General features: G+C 42.3%; 1 protein-coding gene across 8 annotated transcripts in view; it reads left to right on the top strand.

The window, feature by feature from the left end:
* Positions 1-17,761, top strand: part of slc24a2a (solute carrier family 24 member 2a) — a 60,409-nt gene extending 42,648 nt beyond the window's left edge. For all 8 annotated transcript variants that reach the window (XM_033609660.2, XM_033609656.2, XM_078164216.1 and 5 more), the window contains 5 exons: positions 3,680-3,762; positions 11,662-11,796; positions 11,905-11,994; positions 12,366-12,532; positions 13,714-17,761. In XM_033609660.2, coding sequence (XP_033465551.1) covers positions 3,680-3,762; positions 11,662-11,796; positions 11,905-11,994; positions 12,366-12,532; positions 13,714-13,963 — 725 coding nt within the window. In that variant the 3' untranslated portion in view covers positions 13,964-17,761. The remainder of the gene's footprint in view (positions 1-3,679; positions 3,763-11,661; positions 11,797-11,904; positions 11,995-12,365; positions 12,533-13,713) is intronic.
* Positions 17,762-19,030: the final 1,269 nt, after the last annotated feature.

The following is a 19,030-nucleotide window of genomic DNA, read 5'->3' as shown; positions in this document are numbered from 1 at the left end:
ACTTTTTTCTCTGATAACTGAAGATTCTGACGTTCGGGAGGTTTTGACCGGGAGCTGAATTATCCACAGAGCTCTCTTCCTGTCCAAAACAAACGGACACGGTGATTTAAACCGGTAAAAGCGCTGACTAAAGCAGTTTCATGGTAAAAATCAGGGTTTTCCCAATGCTGTTTGTCAGAGATGGTCTTCTTACTACGGTGGCTGACATGAAAATGGGAATGGCCATCTCTAGAGCCAGTGTTTGGTTTGTCTGTTCTGGGCTACTGTAGAATAATGGCCATGCAAGATGGCTATCTCCGTAAATGAGGACCCGTTTCCTATGTAGATATAAGCCACATTCTGAGGTAATAAAAACACAGTGTTTTTTATTTTCAGGTGATTTTACACTAAAGAAAATATATTTATTGTATTTTATTTCATGTCTGCCAATATGTCCTGGACCTTTAATTAGATTATTCACAAAGATCACTTAGCTGTTGCATGAATATGCATTATCTGGTTTAATATTCCTCATATTAGTCATCAGGATTGGCCACTGAAATAGTTAATGAGCATCACATCCGATGTTAAATAAGCATGACATTATCAAGAACTGCCAAACTGATTGCAAGTGTTGTCTTCAAGCAGTATTTAAATCAATCACAGTCACTGCCAAGTGTAATTTATGTGTGTTTTTCTCTTCAAAGAGCATCGTACCAAAGGATAAACAGGGGGCCGAGGAAGCACTTTCATGGCCACAATGCTGTCAGAGCAGCAGAATTAAAGCGAGGCCTAGATGTTTATCAACAAGGCAAAATTATGCTAACAGCGCCACATTAACATATTACCATCTTAATCAAAATGCATGACTGGTAATCGTCGCAGCACAATTTACTTTCCAGGCCTCACATATCTTAAATTGACGTCTGTAGTGAAATAAGTTTTACTCTCAGCGTAGTTTAGTGTATGACGCATGTGACTACGCTCCGTCTTTATCTGTAACATTACAGCATCACAGCGAGGGAGTGATGTCATGTGCTGGACGACAGTGGTATCAAGTCACATTATCTATCTGAGAATCTTTTCTAATTGTGTCACAACCACACTTGGATTAAAGCAATTTCCACGGCAATTATAGTTTTATCATCTGATTACACGGCTTTCGGCTCTTTGTATTTTAATAAGGGCTGTTAAGCAAGTCTGGCCTCAAATGAAATGGAGTCATATCAGCCAGCAGGAGATGATGAGGGAGACGGGTTGCAGTAACAGCTTTAGACGTGCACATACTTACTCATACACGGAATGATTCGTAAATAAACTACACTTTTTAATCATCACATTCTCTGTTAAAGTGAGTCTGTGATTCGGATCAGGATTTACCTTGCTGTCATTGTTTTACACCTGTGAGGGGAATTCTCCTCTCTAAAGAAGTGATAGCCAAATGGAGCCACTGAAAATCTTGAGGTAACAAACTAAAGCAAAAGCCTGAAATAACCGAGTTAAGGAATTTTAGACTGATATACTTTGGTTTCTTATTTTACAGTAAACATTACTGATTATCTATATGCATAAACTAATGCTGATACAGTCAACATTTTGAGTTCCACAATAATCCTGTTTTAATGTGATTTGTATCTTTACATGTGTTCGGAGATTCACTGTCCGTCAGATAGGCTGGTTGTCCTTTTCTTTAAAAAGACAAATGTACAGCTAATTTGAAGATCATTGATTATAAGGAACAAAACATTTACAAGGAACAAGCCTTCTCAAGTTTAGTGGAGACAAATGGGCACCCATAGAACCCATTTTTATTCAGATATCTCGAGGTGAGAGTTCAAGGGACCCCTTTGAAAATGACCATGGTAATTGTTCCCTCACCAAACGTTAGCCTAAATTTGGAGTGTGGAGTTTGGAGTGTTGCACCTGCTTCCCGACAAGCTATGCCAACATGGTTGGTACCAATGGATTTAGGTTATCTAGGTAAACAAGGTACCACTACCTTCACTGCTGGCTTACAGAATGAGCACCCCACAGTCTCTTAAAGACGGTAAAGCCCTGTTTCTGCCAAACACTTTCTGTATGGTACCTGTGGAACCAAAAGTCACCTTCAGATATGGTACCTAGACCCTAGGGTTTCCACTGCAAAGAGGACTCTTTAATGTGGGTGGGATTGTTGTCACTCACTGCTCCTTCCAGCACTCACTGCATTTTCTCCTTTATCAGTCTGCGCCGCGTTTATCGTCCACAGAACAAGGCTGCATGCCGACATTTTCAGAACAAAATAAAACAGGCTGCAATGAGAGTCTCCATGGGATATTTAAAAAAATAGGAAGTTTGTGCATTTACCTCCTCTAAGGCAAGCTCAGGGATTTAGTGTTGCCGGAGCCCACTGGCGATGCTTTTTTTTTTTTTCCTCCAATTGAGGATTAGAATATATGCAGTTCACATAATCTGGTCGAAATTAATACATATAAACGCTTCACTCATTACTAGAAGTGTATGTCATATAAAAACTAAAGTAATGGTCAAAGTTGTTAAAGTGAAACTTAAGGTGTGTTGATGGATTCACATCGTCAGCTCATGCATTGAGTAACATTACAAGTCAACGTTCCACCTTAAAAGTTGCCGGCAGTCGGCCCAGTGAATTTATTTTTTCTGTGACTTTTCTGTGAAACGTCATTTCATTTTATAGTTACAGTTTACTAATAAAACTCTCCATGGTATGACCAGTGGTTATAAAAGCTTCAAAACCAGCCATAACTCAGCCTTTAGCAAGAGTGAGTGTCCGCTATTGACCAGTCAACAGACTGCAGTGTTCACAGCTCCACCTTTTAGTACCAGATCTGTGTGCTAGGTACCCCAACAGAGGGGGGACCAAAAATGGGGACGGTATGGAGAAGTTCCATTGGTACAATCCACAACTTTTCACAGTGGAAACAGAAAAAAGCGTACCAAACTGAACTGAACTGTACCGTACTGCTCAGTGGAAACAGGGCTTTAGATAAACCTCCAATTATTTTTGCCAGGAGGCAGCAGTTCTAATATCCCCCCCTTGGGGGCGCCAGATGTAAATTCACAACTACCAGCAACATCCAGTGGTCAGCTCCTCCCACAAATTGGCTCTTTTGTCTCTGTTGTGAGGAGCAGCACTGACAACGCCGATACCTGTCTGAGAAGTTCAGAGTTTCAACTCGGAAGTGCTCTCAGTGGCCACATTTAAAAAAAGCCAGGGACGTTGGGTGCAGTGTTTTTTCTCTAGGTGGTGGCCACATACATTCTGTCCTCACTGAAAACAATTGAAAAAAGATAGACTCAAAATGTATACTATGCATGATTGTTGGGTACTGTTCGTAAACACACTTGCCTGCGAAAGTGAAAGTAAAAGCAGACCACAGACTCACTCTCATTTGGTGTTTCGCCTCATTATATTTGCATTATTTTAGCACTTTGTCTCTCGGATGCCTCTTGATTACAGTTGGGCACCTGGCCGCTACTTTGAAGTAAAGCCCCGACCTCACCTGAGTGCTGTGGGAGTACACGACTGAGAGAAAATACAGGCAGAGGGCACAGTCTGCAGATAAATACACTGCTACACACTTATAGTGGGTCATAGGTGACACTCTCATGTCCATTTGAGGCGATGCCGGCTTTATTTCCTTTAAACACTGCTCATTTTAATTATCCTTTAAACTTCCCACAGATAAGAACCTTCCAAACAGCTCCAGCGTGGAAGTGGAAGTGACACCACCCATGAACGGAACAGCAGGTCAAGAGGGGGAGACGGTAAGAAATCACAGTGCATACAGACAAGACAAAACAAAAATATCCCATATCCAATTAACACGTCGTGTTATGACAAAGCAGGAAAACCTGAGACAGATATTAACGTTTGAGAACCATTTGTGGATATTTTATGCCTCTCGTCTGTGTCTGTGTTCCACCTTGAATGTGATTGATGCAAAGGTTGCATTGACTATGGCACAGGTCACTACTGCTGATAATTTCCCAGCATGCACTCGCGCGAGTTCCTCCATCTTCAGCCAGACCTGCCAAAGACCCGCCTCCTCCCACTGAGTTCTGTAATCACACTCCTCACTCACCTGCTGCTGCCCGCCGCTGGGTGCTCGAAGTGAACACACTCGCACACATGCCTCAACACGCACACACACGCCTCAACACGCACACACACACAGTCTTTGACATACAGCCAGGCCTCAGAATGGCACCTGCAGAAGTTGTGCTGGCATGAGCGATGATGGTGGGATACAGCGACCCGCCAGGCCAGCAGACGGTCCTGGGGCAAGAGGGCAGCAATTCAAAGTCGCACGCTGAGAGGGAAGCAGACAGAGAAAACAGGCGTGTCGGTCATCCTGCTGGATTCTCACTCGTTTCACTGACCAAGAGTAACCCCAGGACAGACTGAATCCTGCAGCCATGAAGCAGAAAAGTATTTTTAACTTTGTTTTTGGCCTGATTCCACTCCTTATGACAATCGTCAGCAATGCTCAGATTTGTTGACGGTTCTAACGATTATCTTGCCAGATTTCTAGGTGTGAGGTTAAGGGTATTTTTTACATCCACTGACCTGCTTGGAAGTCCCAGAGGATCGCTGGAGGTCCTTCATGTCTCAGAGAGTTTTAATAGAGCAGCAACCTCTGAGGCTGAAAAATTAAGCCAATGCGAAAGTGCCAAAAACTGTAATTCATCAAATGGCCACTTGAGGCTGGAGAGTCAATCCCCATTGAGCCCCATGCTAAAATGCCCAACTTATAAGTGGCCTGGTACTAAAAACACTTTTGGTCTCTATAGCTAATTTCAACATTCATGACAACTGTATGGGGGGGGGGGGGGGGGGGGATTTTTATATAACTCATCTGTTTAAATTTTATTAAGGCCCAGAGTTAGGCATACTTAATGGCATGGCCACATGATTGACAGGCTGTCTTCGAGGCCACCACGGTCTTTGCATCAGATCCCCTTGCTCATCCACAGCTCTATCCACTCGTCCAAACATGGTCTCTTTGGCTCCAAACAACCAAGATGGTGACGACCGAAACGCTCACAGCGGGAGTCCACAAATTAGTTGGTGACGTCACAGTAGCTACGTCCATTATTTTATATAGTGTATGGTTTTAATGCGATATGAAACGGGATTCAACTCAGAATTTTCTTACCTCCATCTCACGTTGGAATATGTACAGGCCATGTTCACGCTTGTCCTCATGATCTAATCCATATTTTTAAACTTTTTTGTTGGTGATTTTTTTGTTAAAAGTAGCCAAAAACTGACAGCTTGGTGTTCCTGCCTCTCATCCACCATGTTTGTTTGCTTAAGTTTAAGAGAGTTCATGTTTGAAAACAGATTTGAAAAATCTTGTAGTGTGGGCTCGTCTTCAGTCCCAGAGTTCTGTCGATCACTGATGGCAAAAAATGCAGTGTGAGCAGCTACTTAAAGCTGAGCAACTTGTGTAACTTTATTCCTATATTGCCCCCCCCCCCCCCCCCCCCCCCCCCCCCACACACACACACACACACAAACACAAACACAAACACACTGTGTTTCCCTTTAAAAATGCCCAGGACTGGCTGTTCTGGGTTTTTTTTCTGCCATTATTTCATGACATAGGTGAATTTTGGAAGACAAGAGTCGGCTCTTTCCTCCAGTACGTGCATGCTTGGTTTCCTGTGAATCCCTTGTGCATGCCATTTGAATCTAGTGCAGCAGTGGTGAACTCTCCACTGACAGTGCATACTGCTATTTAAAGATGTGAACTAGTGGGTGTAAATACATTTAATGGCCATAGCCAGCCATAAATAGCTAAAAAAAAGTGAGCTTGAGATGGTGAAAATCTCAGGATTTTAACTTTAAATGAGCCATTGTTTTTAGTTAATTAGTTGGGTTCAATTGTATATACCTTTGCTTCTTCTTTTTCTTATAAATCTATGTCCTCAGTATGGCCATCAAAATTATTTTTCACTTATTATTTAAAATATCAGCTCTACACATTTACACATGCATTTTTTTTTATCAAGGCCTAAAACTAATTTTCTGAATAATTAACTGTTATATGGGTGACTCTAATGCAGGTTAAGCGACAACACCACCATATTATTTTATATTTATTTTTTTGAGCAGTAGTGACCAGTAGTTTTGCATTCAAAAGTCTCCACAAAACTATAGGGATTGTTAATATTGCAGAGTCCTAGTCCCCAGTCTTTGAAAACATTGCTCTAGTATCCAAAGTATTCAGAGTAAAAAGTAAGATCTTCCTGCACCTAAAAAAAAGATGTAGCACTTTGTACAGCATTCCTCTGAGGTAAGATACAGTAGTCTATAAATACAGCAGGCTGGAGTGGAGGCATATAGGAGGCTCTCAGAATAGACTGCACAAGAAACTGCTTAAGATGAGCCCTGCCTTGCAACATGACCATGTGTGTATTGATCTGTTCCACTGCACCAAGTTGTTCTCAGATTGATCTCTCACTCTTAGGTTAATAATAGTCTTTACAGATAAAACTGCCATCACTCCTTCAAAGATGAAAATATTTGCGCCTGTAAAAATAAAGCAAGCGTAAGAAAAAATTTTAGACTCACCTCGAAACTTAGAAACACCTTTTCCAGATGGTGATTCACTGAATTTGGGAGATCTGGTTATCCGCTTATTGGCGTGCCTGAATCCCACATGCTGCTATTTTTAGAGGTGTGTCCCACAGTGCACCTGTCTTTGTCAGCCAGGAAGTAGCTAGAAACAGCTCACACCTTCATAAGCCGCCAGAGGCACCGTCATACTAATTGTTCAATTCCTCCTGGATGCCTTGGCAACCAAGACTGGGGAATAGGGGGATAGTCAAGGTCACATTACAAATCTGCAGCAGACTTCTAGGACAATTTCCTGACTCCCTTTCCTGCTGTTGAAACCTTTTCAGAGCTGTGCTGACGAAATTGATCATACACTGCAATACACCCCCAAACAGCAGAAATTAAAGAATTTAAGAATTTATTTTTCATAAATTCAATATTTCAAAATAAACATTCACCCAGTTCTAATTTTTCAATGCTCTTTTCTTGTTAAGTTGAACAGTGAGCACATTCAGGGTTTGACTCGCAGCAAATTGTGCTTCCGTTAAAAATATATTCAGGATTTTCTACTTTCAGCACACGTTAAATATTTATGAGAGTGTAAAGCTTCTGTAGCCACTTCTTTAAATAAAATACTGGAGACCTAAAGTAAATTATAACCAACAGGAAGTTGTGACTCATCTCGACCTCTATCACAACTAAAACCATTTGGGGGAAACACTGTGCATCATGTTTGTTTCGGGGAAGAAGTAACATCAGATTTGAATATCTTTCCTTCTCACTAAATAATGGCAGAGTATTATATCCAGATGGAGCCTCTATGTCTAAAAAAATCCAAATAGCAGATGCTGATATGCACACCACCGCAGCTGTTGCACCTGTGCTGTGTGATTACCATGAACATATTCAGAGAGAGGATTGGACAAGTGTAAGAAAAGAAAGGTAATTTGATGTAAGTGGCTGCATTCTGCCCCCCCTATTAAAAGTTGGATCAACAAAGTGATGCAAATGCATCAGGGCGCAGCCTCTTTTGCAGCCGTGCTTATGTGCTTACACTTTTTGTGACCATTTCAACTCTTGTAGCTTTGTTGCCTCACACCAGGTGCCAGTGCACACGTTTCCCTCGGGGAAGGAAAAAAAGAAATAGCAAATGTCACGCCTCCCCTTGCAGCTCTGTGGTGCCTGGTAAAAGTCAGTGCCTTTAAGCTCAGAGTTGGCAGTGTTGCCAACTGAGGCACCACAGGGCAGGAAAGGCCCCCAAGGGGCTGGCATTTGGGAACCAACTCAGAGAAGGGAGCACCATCTCTATGGGGTACTTTAGCAGAGAAAGCAAGTAAAGCATAAATAGACAAATGACAGACGCACAGTGTGCAGTGTCAGCCAGAAACAGTCACCTGCATGCAGTCAACATATCCATGAAAAAGCTGCTGGGCAAACTGCAGTACAATGCAACACTTATGAAGAAGCTGTCGTTGCTATTATTATCCTGCATACACACACACACACACACACACACATAGTAACACCGATGAAAACCTCTCATATCTTTACATCTGTAAAAAGCAGTGGATTTGGTTCATAATTGATCTTACTGAAGCCTCAGGTTTTTGGTTTAAGGCCTTTCAACAGACAACAATGCAGCCATCTGGATATGGAGAGGAGGAGAAATCAGAATGCTGAGCATAAGTGATGCAAGCGCTGCCTTTTGTTTGGCAGCTCTGATTACCAAGGTTACCAGGCAATACTCAACAGCAGTAGCTGTCACAGCAGGATAAGCTCCATATGATTCATGATTCGTGCAGGAGCCATCTTGAAAGATTCTTGCTCTGCTCTGCGGGCATGTTCAGCTGATGTGATTGAAGCTGTTAAATGATTTTCTTGAGGAAATTATTATTTACTGAGCAACATCTGTTATCAACATCTGCCCTGTTGTATGCCTCTGTGCCTGGTCTATGTTTTCTGCACCTCTTTGTTGCCTGTTTTTTTTTTTTTTTCTTACACCTTGGCTAACGTCACTCTCAAAAGGGCAAGAGACAAATTCTAGGTCATCAGTGTGTTCTGCTCAGATCTGCATGTGCGGACCTGTTCTCCGCAGGTCCCCATGGCTCCTCAGCATCCTGTATAATTGGATACAAAGGGACCCAAGACATGTTTCCGCTCTCAGAAGGCTTTGTTGTTGAACCATTAAAGTTTACAAGTACTAGAATTTTTAATTGAGGAGTGTCCTTTTGCAGCGGTAAGCACAAACGCCATAAATGAAAAGATGATCTAGTTGTCTTTGTTGCTAGCGCCTCTGCATGTGTCATCTTCGGACAGTGACAGCTCATTTGACACTGATCAGCAGTGAGGTGACAGTCTTTGGCTCACTTGGCATTCCAGTGGCAGGTCCAATCAGACCCCAGGGGTCTGCCAGGGCAGCCAGCATCAGCAGTCAGCAGTGATGAGCCCCTGATGACTGGAGAGGCACGGGCCCTTCAGGCTCGATGCAATCTCCCAAATCACAGTCATCAGACTCCTCTGTCTTAAGGTCACCGCAGAGCAAAGGCACATGCACTTCCAGGTCCTGCCATCAATTTGTGCAGACCTCTGTGCTGTCTTTTCCCCCCTGAGGTGTTGCAAGAGTGCTGCCTACGTCTCTGGATAGTTGCTATGGGGAGGTGTGTCCCATTGAGACAAGTTATTAAGCTAAAGTAGACACTTGGGTTGTAATCCACACAAAAGTTGGAATCTAATAAAAAACACTTGATGGGAGAAAGTACACACCTGTACACAAACTTTGATCCATGGGTTTGAACATTTTGAAGACAGGATTGGTGACGCAGGTGGTAAGGTGGTGCATTGAAGCCAGGCTGAAGTTAAATGTGAGAGAAATCATTATGCATATGGAAGTCTCCCACGCATTTCTTACAGAGCCACTTTATCATTAACGTTGAATCTAGCAGTGTTAGTTGTGCTACTGAGCCGTAACTCTTCCATAAGCACCTTTAAATGCAAAGACTATAAGCCGACTCAAATCTCAAGTCAAACTCTGCTCAGTATTTCATCAGCGCTGTCGCACCATCACATTCCTCTCCCAGAGTGCAGAGGAGAGGAGAGGGTCAGACTGTATGCTGCTGATACTCTTGGTCAGCTGTGGAGCACACCACAGCCAAATAGCATCAAAACATTGCAAACTACTGACACATTGAGTGTCAGTAGTTTTCAAAATTAGCGTCTAATATTGTGCGTATCTCACCAAGATATGTTTACAGACAGTTTTTCTGTGTGTGTGAGTGTGAGTGTGTGTGCGTGTGTGTGTGTGTGTAAAATCGCTATAAGCTAAAAGCCTTGTGATTTGTTTAGTTTGTAGCTCTGGATGAATTTTTTGGAACAGTCTGTCGCACCTAATTAGCCACGCTGCATTGATACAATGATAAAGTCCCAGTGTCCTCAAACGAGTACTTCGGTGTCCCTGGTGCAGTTCGCTTAAAGTGGGAAATGCAAACGGTCTATCCAGCGAACCAAAGAGAGGAAGTGAACCAAAGAGAGGAAGTGACGTAGAGCGCATTGCATTTTGGTACTTGGTGTTTTTGTGGCAACCAAGCCGGCTGAAGAGGATGGATTTGTGTTTTCAGTCCTGGCCAATCGGTGAGCCGGGTTTTCTTCTTTCTGATGCTTTATTTTTCTTCCTGGTCAGTGGTTGTTTCGGGCAATTCCGCCCCCCAAACGAGCAGCTGTTAAAACTGTAACTGCGTGACATTGTCAAGGCTGTTTAGTCTGGTTTAAAAAATGCAGTGTGAAAGTTACGGAAATTCTTCGAACCAAGACCCCCCGGACTATCCTGGTGTGAATGTGCCTCTGTTGTTACCATGATTCACCGTTAAGAACCAGTGATCATCAGGCTTATTTTTATGCATCAACATTACCATTCATTCATGGTTGAATGTAGGTGTGTGGTGGGCAACTAGGCCACTAGGGTGACCATATTTTGATTTACAAAAAAGAGGACACTCAGCCGGCCACGAGATAGCCTACTTAAATGATACTCGCAGTTTACTCAAAGATGCCTTATAATTTTAATATATTTAAAATTTATATGTATGATAGAAAATTCAGTTATATTACAAAATGATATCTCTCAAAGACAGAAATTCAGATAGGCCCCAATAGGGGACACATACACACACTAGAGTGTCGCGATCCGAGCCCTACGGTACCCGATGGGTTTGGTCAAAAATGTATAAATTGTATTCGGGCTTGGGTCGGATTCGGTCAACTTTCAGTGAAAATGTGGTGTAAAAATAAATAAAATCCTATTGTCTGTCCTGTTTATTGCTTGGGCACTGTTATTTACGTGACAACACCTGAACATAACACACACAGACACACACTGGCTGTTTGTTTCTACCTCTCCACTCTCTGGAAGTCTCGGACCTCCAGCCGCCCGCCTCCGCCTTGATTAAATGCTGAAAATAAAATAAAAGAGGGAGACAGGTTTTTCCTATTTTATCTTATTTTGTTTTATTTCTCCCTCTCCCCTCGCTGGAAGCGTCGGACCTCCCGCCTCCCGCTCCCGTCTCAAACACGGAGGTCTCCCTCTCCGCAGCTGAGCACCCACGGCGCACGCCCGGCCTGTTAAATAGCCTGTAACCGTAACAACTGTGTGACACAAACTCAGTGCTTTAGTAATTAAATAATGTCGGGCTCGGTTCGGGTTTGGACAGAAGTATGCTGCCCGTGCCGCACTCTAACACACACACAAACACACGGAAAACCAGACATTATCATCAGTTTATAAAAACCCCCCGGATGCCCCGGACGCCCCGGACGGGACGTGAAAAGTGGACATGTCCGGGCAAAAGAGGACGTTTGGTCAGCTTACAATCCACATGCCAATAATTCCAAGTTTTGGGGGGGATTTATATGAGAAGAAATTGCACACATACACTTTAAGTATCCTATGCACTGTTTTATAAACGAGACCCCTGCTGATTACTCTCATGTTATGCGGACACCCAAATATGACATGGCTTACTGTTTTAAGTGTTACTACCTATTCAGATGAATGTTTTGTAACCTTTAACTCCTTTTCCCTGTTACTGTTCATTGGTGTCTCTTCACAGGCGGAGGATGAGGAGGAGGAGGACCAGCCTCTGAGCCTGTCCTGGCCCGAGTCCAACCGCAAGCGCTTCACCTACCTCTTAATCATGCCTATTGTCCTTCCCCTGTGGCTGACGCTGCCTGACGTCAGAAAGACGGTGTGTGAGACAGAGTTCTCATTCTCAAGGCGTTTTAGATGGATAAGTGTCTGTATTTGTGTGTTTGCTGCTAAATCCAAAATTCGCTCTCTGTTCTTTCTCTTTCAGGCATCAAAAAAGTTCTTCCCCATCACCTTCCTGGGTGCCATCGCCTGGATTGCGGGCTTCTCCTACCTAATGGTGTGGTGGGCTCACCAGGTACGCAGAGACTCCCGAGGACATGACATTGTAAAAATAATTGTGTGCTGCAGAATGTGATCATGACAGCAGTCCCAGAGCATTGTAAAATCCTAACATAAGCATAATCCTTGTCAAAAAGACAAAGGGAAGACGCAGTCGTCTTTTCTCTCCATTTCCCATCTTTGACATTTAAGATAAAACCATATTCTACAATCCACCCACTCATAAATAATTACAGCTGTCTTATTCAAAACAAAGAGACTGTCAGAGCCGGAGTTTTGTCACCTCTATCAGCTCCCAAGCATCACGACGAAATTAAAAATAGCTAGAACAAAAGATTAGGTTTTATTTACCCCAAAGCTTAGTTTCCTTTTTTTTCTTTTTTGCAGGTTGGAGAGACCATTGGGATTACAGAGGAGATTATGGGCCTGACTATATTAGCAGCTGGAACCTCCATCCCTGACCTCATCACCAGTGTTATTGTGGCACGCAAGGGGCTGGGGGATATGGCTGTATCCAGCTCCGTAGGCTCCAACATCTTCGACATTACTGTTGGGTACGGTATCCAAGCACAATTTGAGTCTGTGCTGTTTTTAAAGCCATACATATGCCAGAAAAAAAAACGCTTGCGGAAATAAGACTACCAAAGTTAGTCGGTAAAATATAAAACACAAGTAGGCGGGAGTGTCAGCGCAAGCATATGGCTATTTCCTGAAACACTACAAGGAGATTGAAAGAGGAGAAATCATGGCGCCATTTCGTTTATCATTGGGATACAACGCTTGCAGTGAAATCTGGTATGCACCTGCTGAAAAGCTCAATATCGTACAACAATGGCAAGCGCTAGAGACGTAATAGACGCCGCCATCGAGGATCTTCGTAATCGACATGCCTTCTCAATATCGCCTGACATTATAGTTGGGTTTAATTTGCTCTGCTCCACTGTTGAAACCCCAGAAAAACCAGTCTGTTGCCACGGCTACACATCATTGTCGACTTAAAATGACATTAGAGCCAGGCAGATCGGTCAGTCTCAAGTGATTGGTTAGTTAAATCGAACACCCCTCCGCCACAGAACTCGGTAAGAGTGGATGCAATGTCAAAATGAAGATGGAAACGAGCGCAACAAGTTGACAGAACTGTCTGAATATAAGGCAAACACACTGCAGTACACCTCCACAGCTTGCTATATACGTAATGGACGAAAGCGGTTACCAGTAGACCCCCAAAGATACCCATGATGCAGTTTTTGCATTGATGTTTCCCAGTTTCTATTTTGCTTTAATTATATTTCCCATAGTGTGTAATTGTGATATAACGACAGCGTAGATATGGTGGGTACGTGCCGATAAAATCCCACTTACATCACCGCAGAAAGGTAAGAGATGAAGCTGCAGGTATTTAATATTGTTTAATCTGAGCTACACATGTATCGTTGTCACACTGTGCCTCACTGAGTGTCATTCTATCTATGTGAACATTATGTTATGCTCTGCTGAGTGTGAGCAACCTGATATCAGCTGGAAAACAAGTCTTGACCAGAGAAAACTGTCTCAAAAACATCTAGCCTTACAAGCCTGCTTATTATTCTCAGCATCCTTGTTAGCCAGGAAATGATTTTTAACTTGGATTGACCCCTTACAATTTGCCAAAATTACGAAAAACAAGTCATTGTTGAGTCTAATTACATAAAGCATAACTGCTTAATGCCTGTAACGCGTGTTTGTGTATCCGCAGACTGCCGTTCCCCTGGCTCTTGTGGTCCCTTTTCAGGAACCTGCAACCGGTGCAAGTCAGCTCCAATGGTCTCTTCTGTGCCATCGTGCTCCTCTTCATCATGCTCCTCTTCGTCATCATCTCCATCGCCGCCTGCAAGTGGCGCATGAGCAAGCTGCTGGGTTTCATCATGTTCATGCTGTATTTCGTCTTCCTGGTGGTCAGCGTCATGCTGGAGGACAAGGTCATAACCTGCCCGGTGTCCGTCTGAGGACCTTCGAGGACCCACTTCCAAATCCCTCATCACCACCACAACCACCACCACCGACACGACCATCCTTCTTGTCTGCCATCGCTCTCACCTGACCCTTGTGATCCTTTACCCCAGGAATAAAAGAAGAAGAAGGACGACTGGACAAGAAAATATAAAAAATATGAAAAAATATGGGCTCTACATATTTTTAGTTAATAGGTGGTGGCAGGGAGGGGTGACACCAACAAGGGCACAAGACTTTGGCTTGGCTGGTTTAGCATAGGCCTAACTTGAGTGGATTTTTATTTATTATTATAATTATTATTATTTAATTGGCAGGTGGGGGGGAGTTTATAGGTGTATCAGCCAAATATAGAAGCATTATACATGCCATTAGTGTCACTAGACAAGCTGGAATCAAGACCACGCCTGGTAGGTTGAGGAGAATGACCTCCTGTGAACTTTGGGGAAGAAAACGAGATGCACTGTATAAAACTCTTGATAATAAATGCAGTGGCTGAGCTGAAATTATGAGAATATTTGAACACAAAAGACGCTGTAGCCAAGAGTGAATAGGAGTTTGTGGATGAGGAAATGGCAGACTGTGTGGGTGAAATGTGTTTCCCGTCTGATGGTATCGAGCGAAAAGACTCTGAGCAACCTGAGCAACAAGGGATGAAACACTCTCGCCGGGCAGACGAACTTCTTCTTTGTTATTTCTTATTTGCAAATTCATCACGCGCTCAGTCTGAATGACGAGTTTAAGCTTCCCCTCTCCCCTGCCGGATGTCATTTTTCACCACTGAATGTTTCTTCAGAGGATTTTTTTTTTTTTTTTTTTAAATGTTTGGATTCATTTTCATGAAATACATAGATGTAGCCTTAGATGTACTGTAGCAGTATTAGTTCATGTAGAGCCATCTCGACAATCTGCTCCTCTTTTACCAATGAACACACGTTCTGATTGTACAGAACTTTTCATGCTTCACACGCACCGACTGACAAAGGCAAGAGAGAAAAAAAAAGCGCCTAACTGAAGTTTAGCCTCTCAAAATATACGCTAGCCTTCAATATCTTTCACTGGTTGGGGAAAAAAAAGGCATGAGTACTTTAGGCTCATTAAAGTTCCGTAATGAAGTCAATGTCAAAATAATGCATTTGAAAAAATAACTTAACAGTGTTTAAGCGTCATGGTTGATTTAGATTAGTCAATGTGTAGTGCTTTGTTCACAGTAGAACTGGGCTCAACTCACCGGCTAGTCAAGCTCCTGGGGTCGTAGTTTCAAGGAGTCAACTGCATGTAAAAAATAGACACTTGGAGGTGAATAATACCAATCGACATTTAAGAAGTTGTATACCAAAATGTACACTTTTTCAAACATGTTTCATAACTTCTTAATGCAAACCAGTGCTCAGTCTCTATGTAGAAAGTGTCAAGATGTATGGTCAATGATATCTATCAAACTTGTGCAATTTCTTTTCTAATCAAAGGTGCTTTTGTGTGCATGTGTGCAATCTGCATTTGAAGTCATCACACAATGACCATTCCTTATATTTATCTATGACTAGAGGTTATACTACCAGTATTTTGCAACTAATTGCAAAAAAAAAAAAAAAAAATACACCAAACTGTGTTTTATACTGGAGATAGAAATCATAATCACAACTTCTCCTTAAGCTACATAGAATGTGGAAATCACAAATTTAACAGCAATATACCGTGTGTGTCGTCGTCGAGAATCGCATCCCCCTCCATACGTCTGTCCTTCGCTGTCCTTCCTGTCCGACGTGCCCCCCCCCCCACCCCCCCCACACCCACACCCCACAAGAAAAGAAGTGGGCGACCATTTCTCCGTAACCCCTTCCTGTTAGAGCTGGCCAGAAACACCCGCTTTACCTCAACACAGCCTCTGTACAGCAGCGTAGTAACTGTAAAATAATAGTAAATAGATTCTCTGAATGTGTGAGGAAAAATGCATGCGAGGATTATGGGCTGGTTACCCACTGACTGTACAGCTGAGCTTAGACCAACTATATATGTTCACTTTTATGCATCCATTCAGAAAAACAAACACCAAGAATTTATAGGTTTTACTTTGTAAATATACACTCCTTTTTTTGCAAGAACCAGATGGTTCACACATGTATTTTATTTATTTTCTTTTTTTGTAAAAGTGGATGGGAATGATGATGATACGCCGAAGGCCCTTTAGTATCATGGTATTATTGAGCAAAAAGAAAACTCAAGAGCATTTATTTTTAGACGACTCAACATCTCGTTAACATACTTTACTCTATAAACAGGCCCGTTCAGGTTCTGGTAAGAAAATGAGGGTTTTAAACACCACATTGTTTCTTTGACTTCAACAAGAGAAGGAGTTATCGATGCTGCCACTGTTTTCTGACGTTTGGCAAAGATTGCTAATGCACAGGTCAAAGAAAACAACGATCCCCACATCAACCAAACTCATATGTTAAACTGTAACTGTGCGGTGTGCTCGCATGTAGTACATCTCCTTGAACATTTCCACAACCCAGAGATTCAAAGAGTCAATTTAAAACCTCTGTGATGACTCATGTACTTTGTGAAATGCTCCTGCACACATTTGCCATTAAGCTCTTCCCTCAGAGCGCCCACACACTCTCATTAACATGATCACACCTCACCTCTGGCTTCTACTCACACCTCTCTGGGAAATGCACCTTTTTTCTTTTTTTTTTGCTTTCTTGCTGAGAGTTAGATGACAGTATGGATGCCACACATTCATGTCAATGCAGTAAAAAGGAAGCTAGAGCTAGTGTCTGGTTAGCTTATCATAGTAGGCTACAAAACTGGAAACTAACGTTAGCTAGCCTGGCTCTATGTGACGGAAACAAAATCCCCTCTAAAGCTCACTAATTAACAGGTTTTATCTAGTTTCTTTAATCTATTCAAAACAAAAAATGACATGGTTTTACATGGGGTTATGTGCAAGCCAAGGAGGCCAAGCTACTTGTTTCCCCTGTTTCCTGTGTGTGCAATTTATGCTAAGCAAGCTAGCAGGTGGGTAACGAATACAGGACATGCAAAAGCATAGTAAGAGAGGAAAAAGATGAGGCCTTTGGGAATATTGAGATTTTCCTTGGACAAAAAAAACCTCTATATGACTAAAATGACAATATATTAACAACCATCCACCAAGAAATTAACTTACGTGGCCTCCACCATTTTGAATCATTAGCATGTACGTCACAGCTCATGGACTCTGAGCTTGCAGAAAATATACTCTCCCAAAGATTGTGAATACCACAAGAGGGGAGCGATGGACTTCTCTTGTGAACACAGCAAAACTCTTGGTAGGAAAATTACTATGACTATTTCCCAAAATGTCTAACTATTGCTTTAGCAGGTCGAGGTATAATTTTCTACCACAGTTGTCACATGTTCATACAGAACCTCTGCACTTTCATTCTGAAAAACCTTCCCGTCAAGACCTTTTTTTGTTCCTATGGTGTTTTTATGTGAGAGCGTGGATGGTGAGAAGAAAAAAAAAAAAGAACGGAAAAAATCAAAAGGCAAAGCGGTTTAACATGTGAGCTTGGCATCAACAATTGTGGTTTACCAGGGTAAGCAACCGTAAAAGTTGACTACTAATGAACATTATTGCACTGTAAATGTTTTATTTTCTTGGTGTTGATGTAAGATTTATTTAAGGTGTACATATATACAGATACAAATTAACCATATAATCTATATGTGTAAAAGAAATATGTCTCTTTATGTAAAAACACAAAGTATATAATAAAACAAATAAAGATGATAATTCAAATATGCAACAATGTGTTTGCTGGTTTTACATTACTGTCTGATGTATTTAATATTTGGTAGATTATTTGAACCCAGCTATTTAGCGTTGATAAGTAAAAAGTGGTTTATAACACACTGGTGGAGTTGTTAGCACATTTTACAACATGGTCAAGACAACCTGCTGAAGTTCAAACCGAGCATCAGGATGAGGAAGAAAGGTGATTTAAGTGACTGTGAACATCGCATGGCTGTTGGTGCCAGACGGTCTAGTCTGAGTATTTCAGAAACTGCTGATCTACTGGGATTTTTACTCACAACCATCTCTACGGTTTACAGAGGATGGTCTGAAGACGAGAAAATATCCAGTGAGCGGCAGTTCTCTGGGTGAATGTTCTCTTGTTGATGCCAGAGGTCAGAGGAGAATGGCCAGACTGGTTCAAGATGATAGAAAGGCAACAGGAACTCAAATAACCACTGGTTACAACCAAGGTCTGCAGAAGACCATCTCTGAACCAACAACATGTCCAACCTTGAAGCAGATGGGCTACAGCAGCAGAAGACCACACCAGGTGCCACTCCTGTCAGCTAACAACAGGAAACTGAGGCTACAGTTTGCACGGGCTCACCAAAACTGGACAATAGAGGATTGGGAAAACGTTGCCTGGTCTGATGAGTCTGGATTTGTGCTGCGACATTCATATGATAGGGTCAGAATTTGGCATAAACACCATGAAAGCATGGATCCATCCTGCCTTGTATCAACGGTTCAGGCTGCTGGTGGTGGTGTAATGGTGTGGGGGATATTTTCTTGGCACACTTTGGGCCCCTTAGTACCAACTGAGCATGGTTTAAACACCACAGCCTACCTGAGTATTGTTGCTGACCGTGTCCATCCCTTTACAACCACAGTGTACCCATCTTCTGATGGCTACTTCCAGCAGGATTTCTGTTGTTGTTATTTTTATAGTTATGTCCTGTTGTTGTTTGTAATATTTATGATTATTTTGTTCACTTGAACAATCAATATTCCAATTATTGCAGTTTGTCTAGTCGTCAGCAACTTGAATGCACCGTCATCCACCATTGCGACTTGTCAGTCAGCTGTCATCTGTTTGCAGGTCAGTCGATGTGATGTATCGTCCGCTGTGCAGAAGATTGTGGGTCAGAATAGCCAGAAAAGCCAGAAAAGCATGCCGGCTTGCATACTGAAAAATTGGTCCGGATGTATTAGAACATCCTGGTATTTTTGGCATAATGCCTTTGACATACTATGTATTGGGACATACTAAATCTTTTTC

The sequence above is a fragment of the Epinephelus lanceolatus genome, chromosome 22 (assembly GCF_041903045.1).
Source record: "Epinephelus lanceolatus isolate andai-2023 chromosome 22, ASM4190304v1, whole genome shotgun sequence".
Classification (NCBI taxonomy): domain Eukaryota; kingdom Metazoa; phylum Chordata; class Actinopteri; order Perciformes; family Serranidae; genus Epinephelus; species Epinephelus lanceolatus.
Note: the sequence above shows the minus strand (reverse complement) of the source record. Positions and strands in the feature narration are given on the sequence as shown.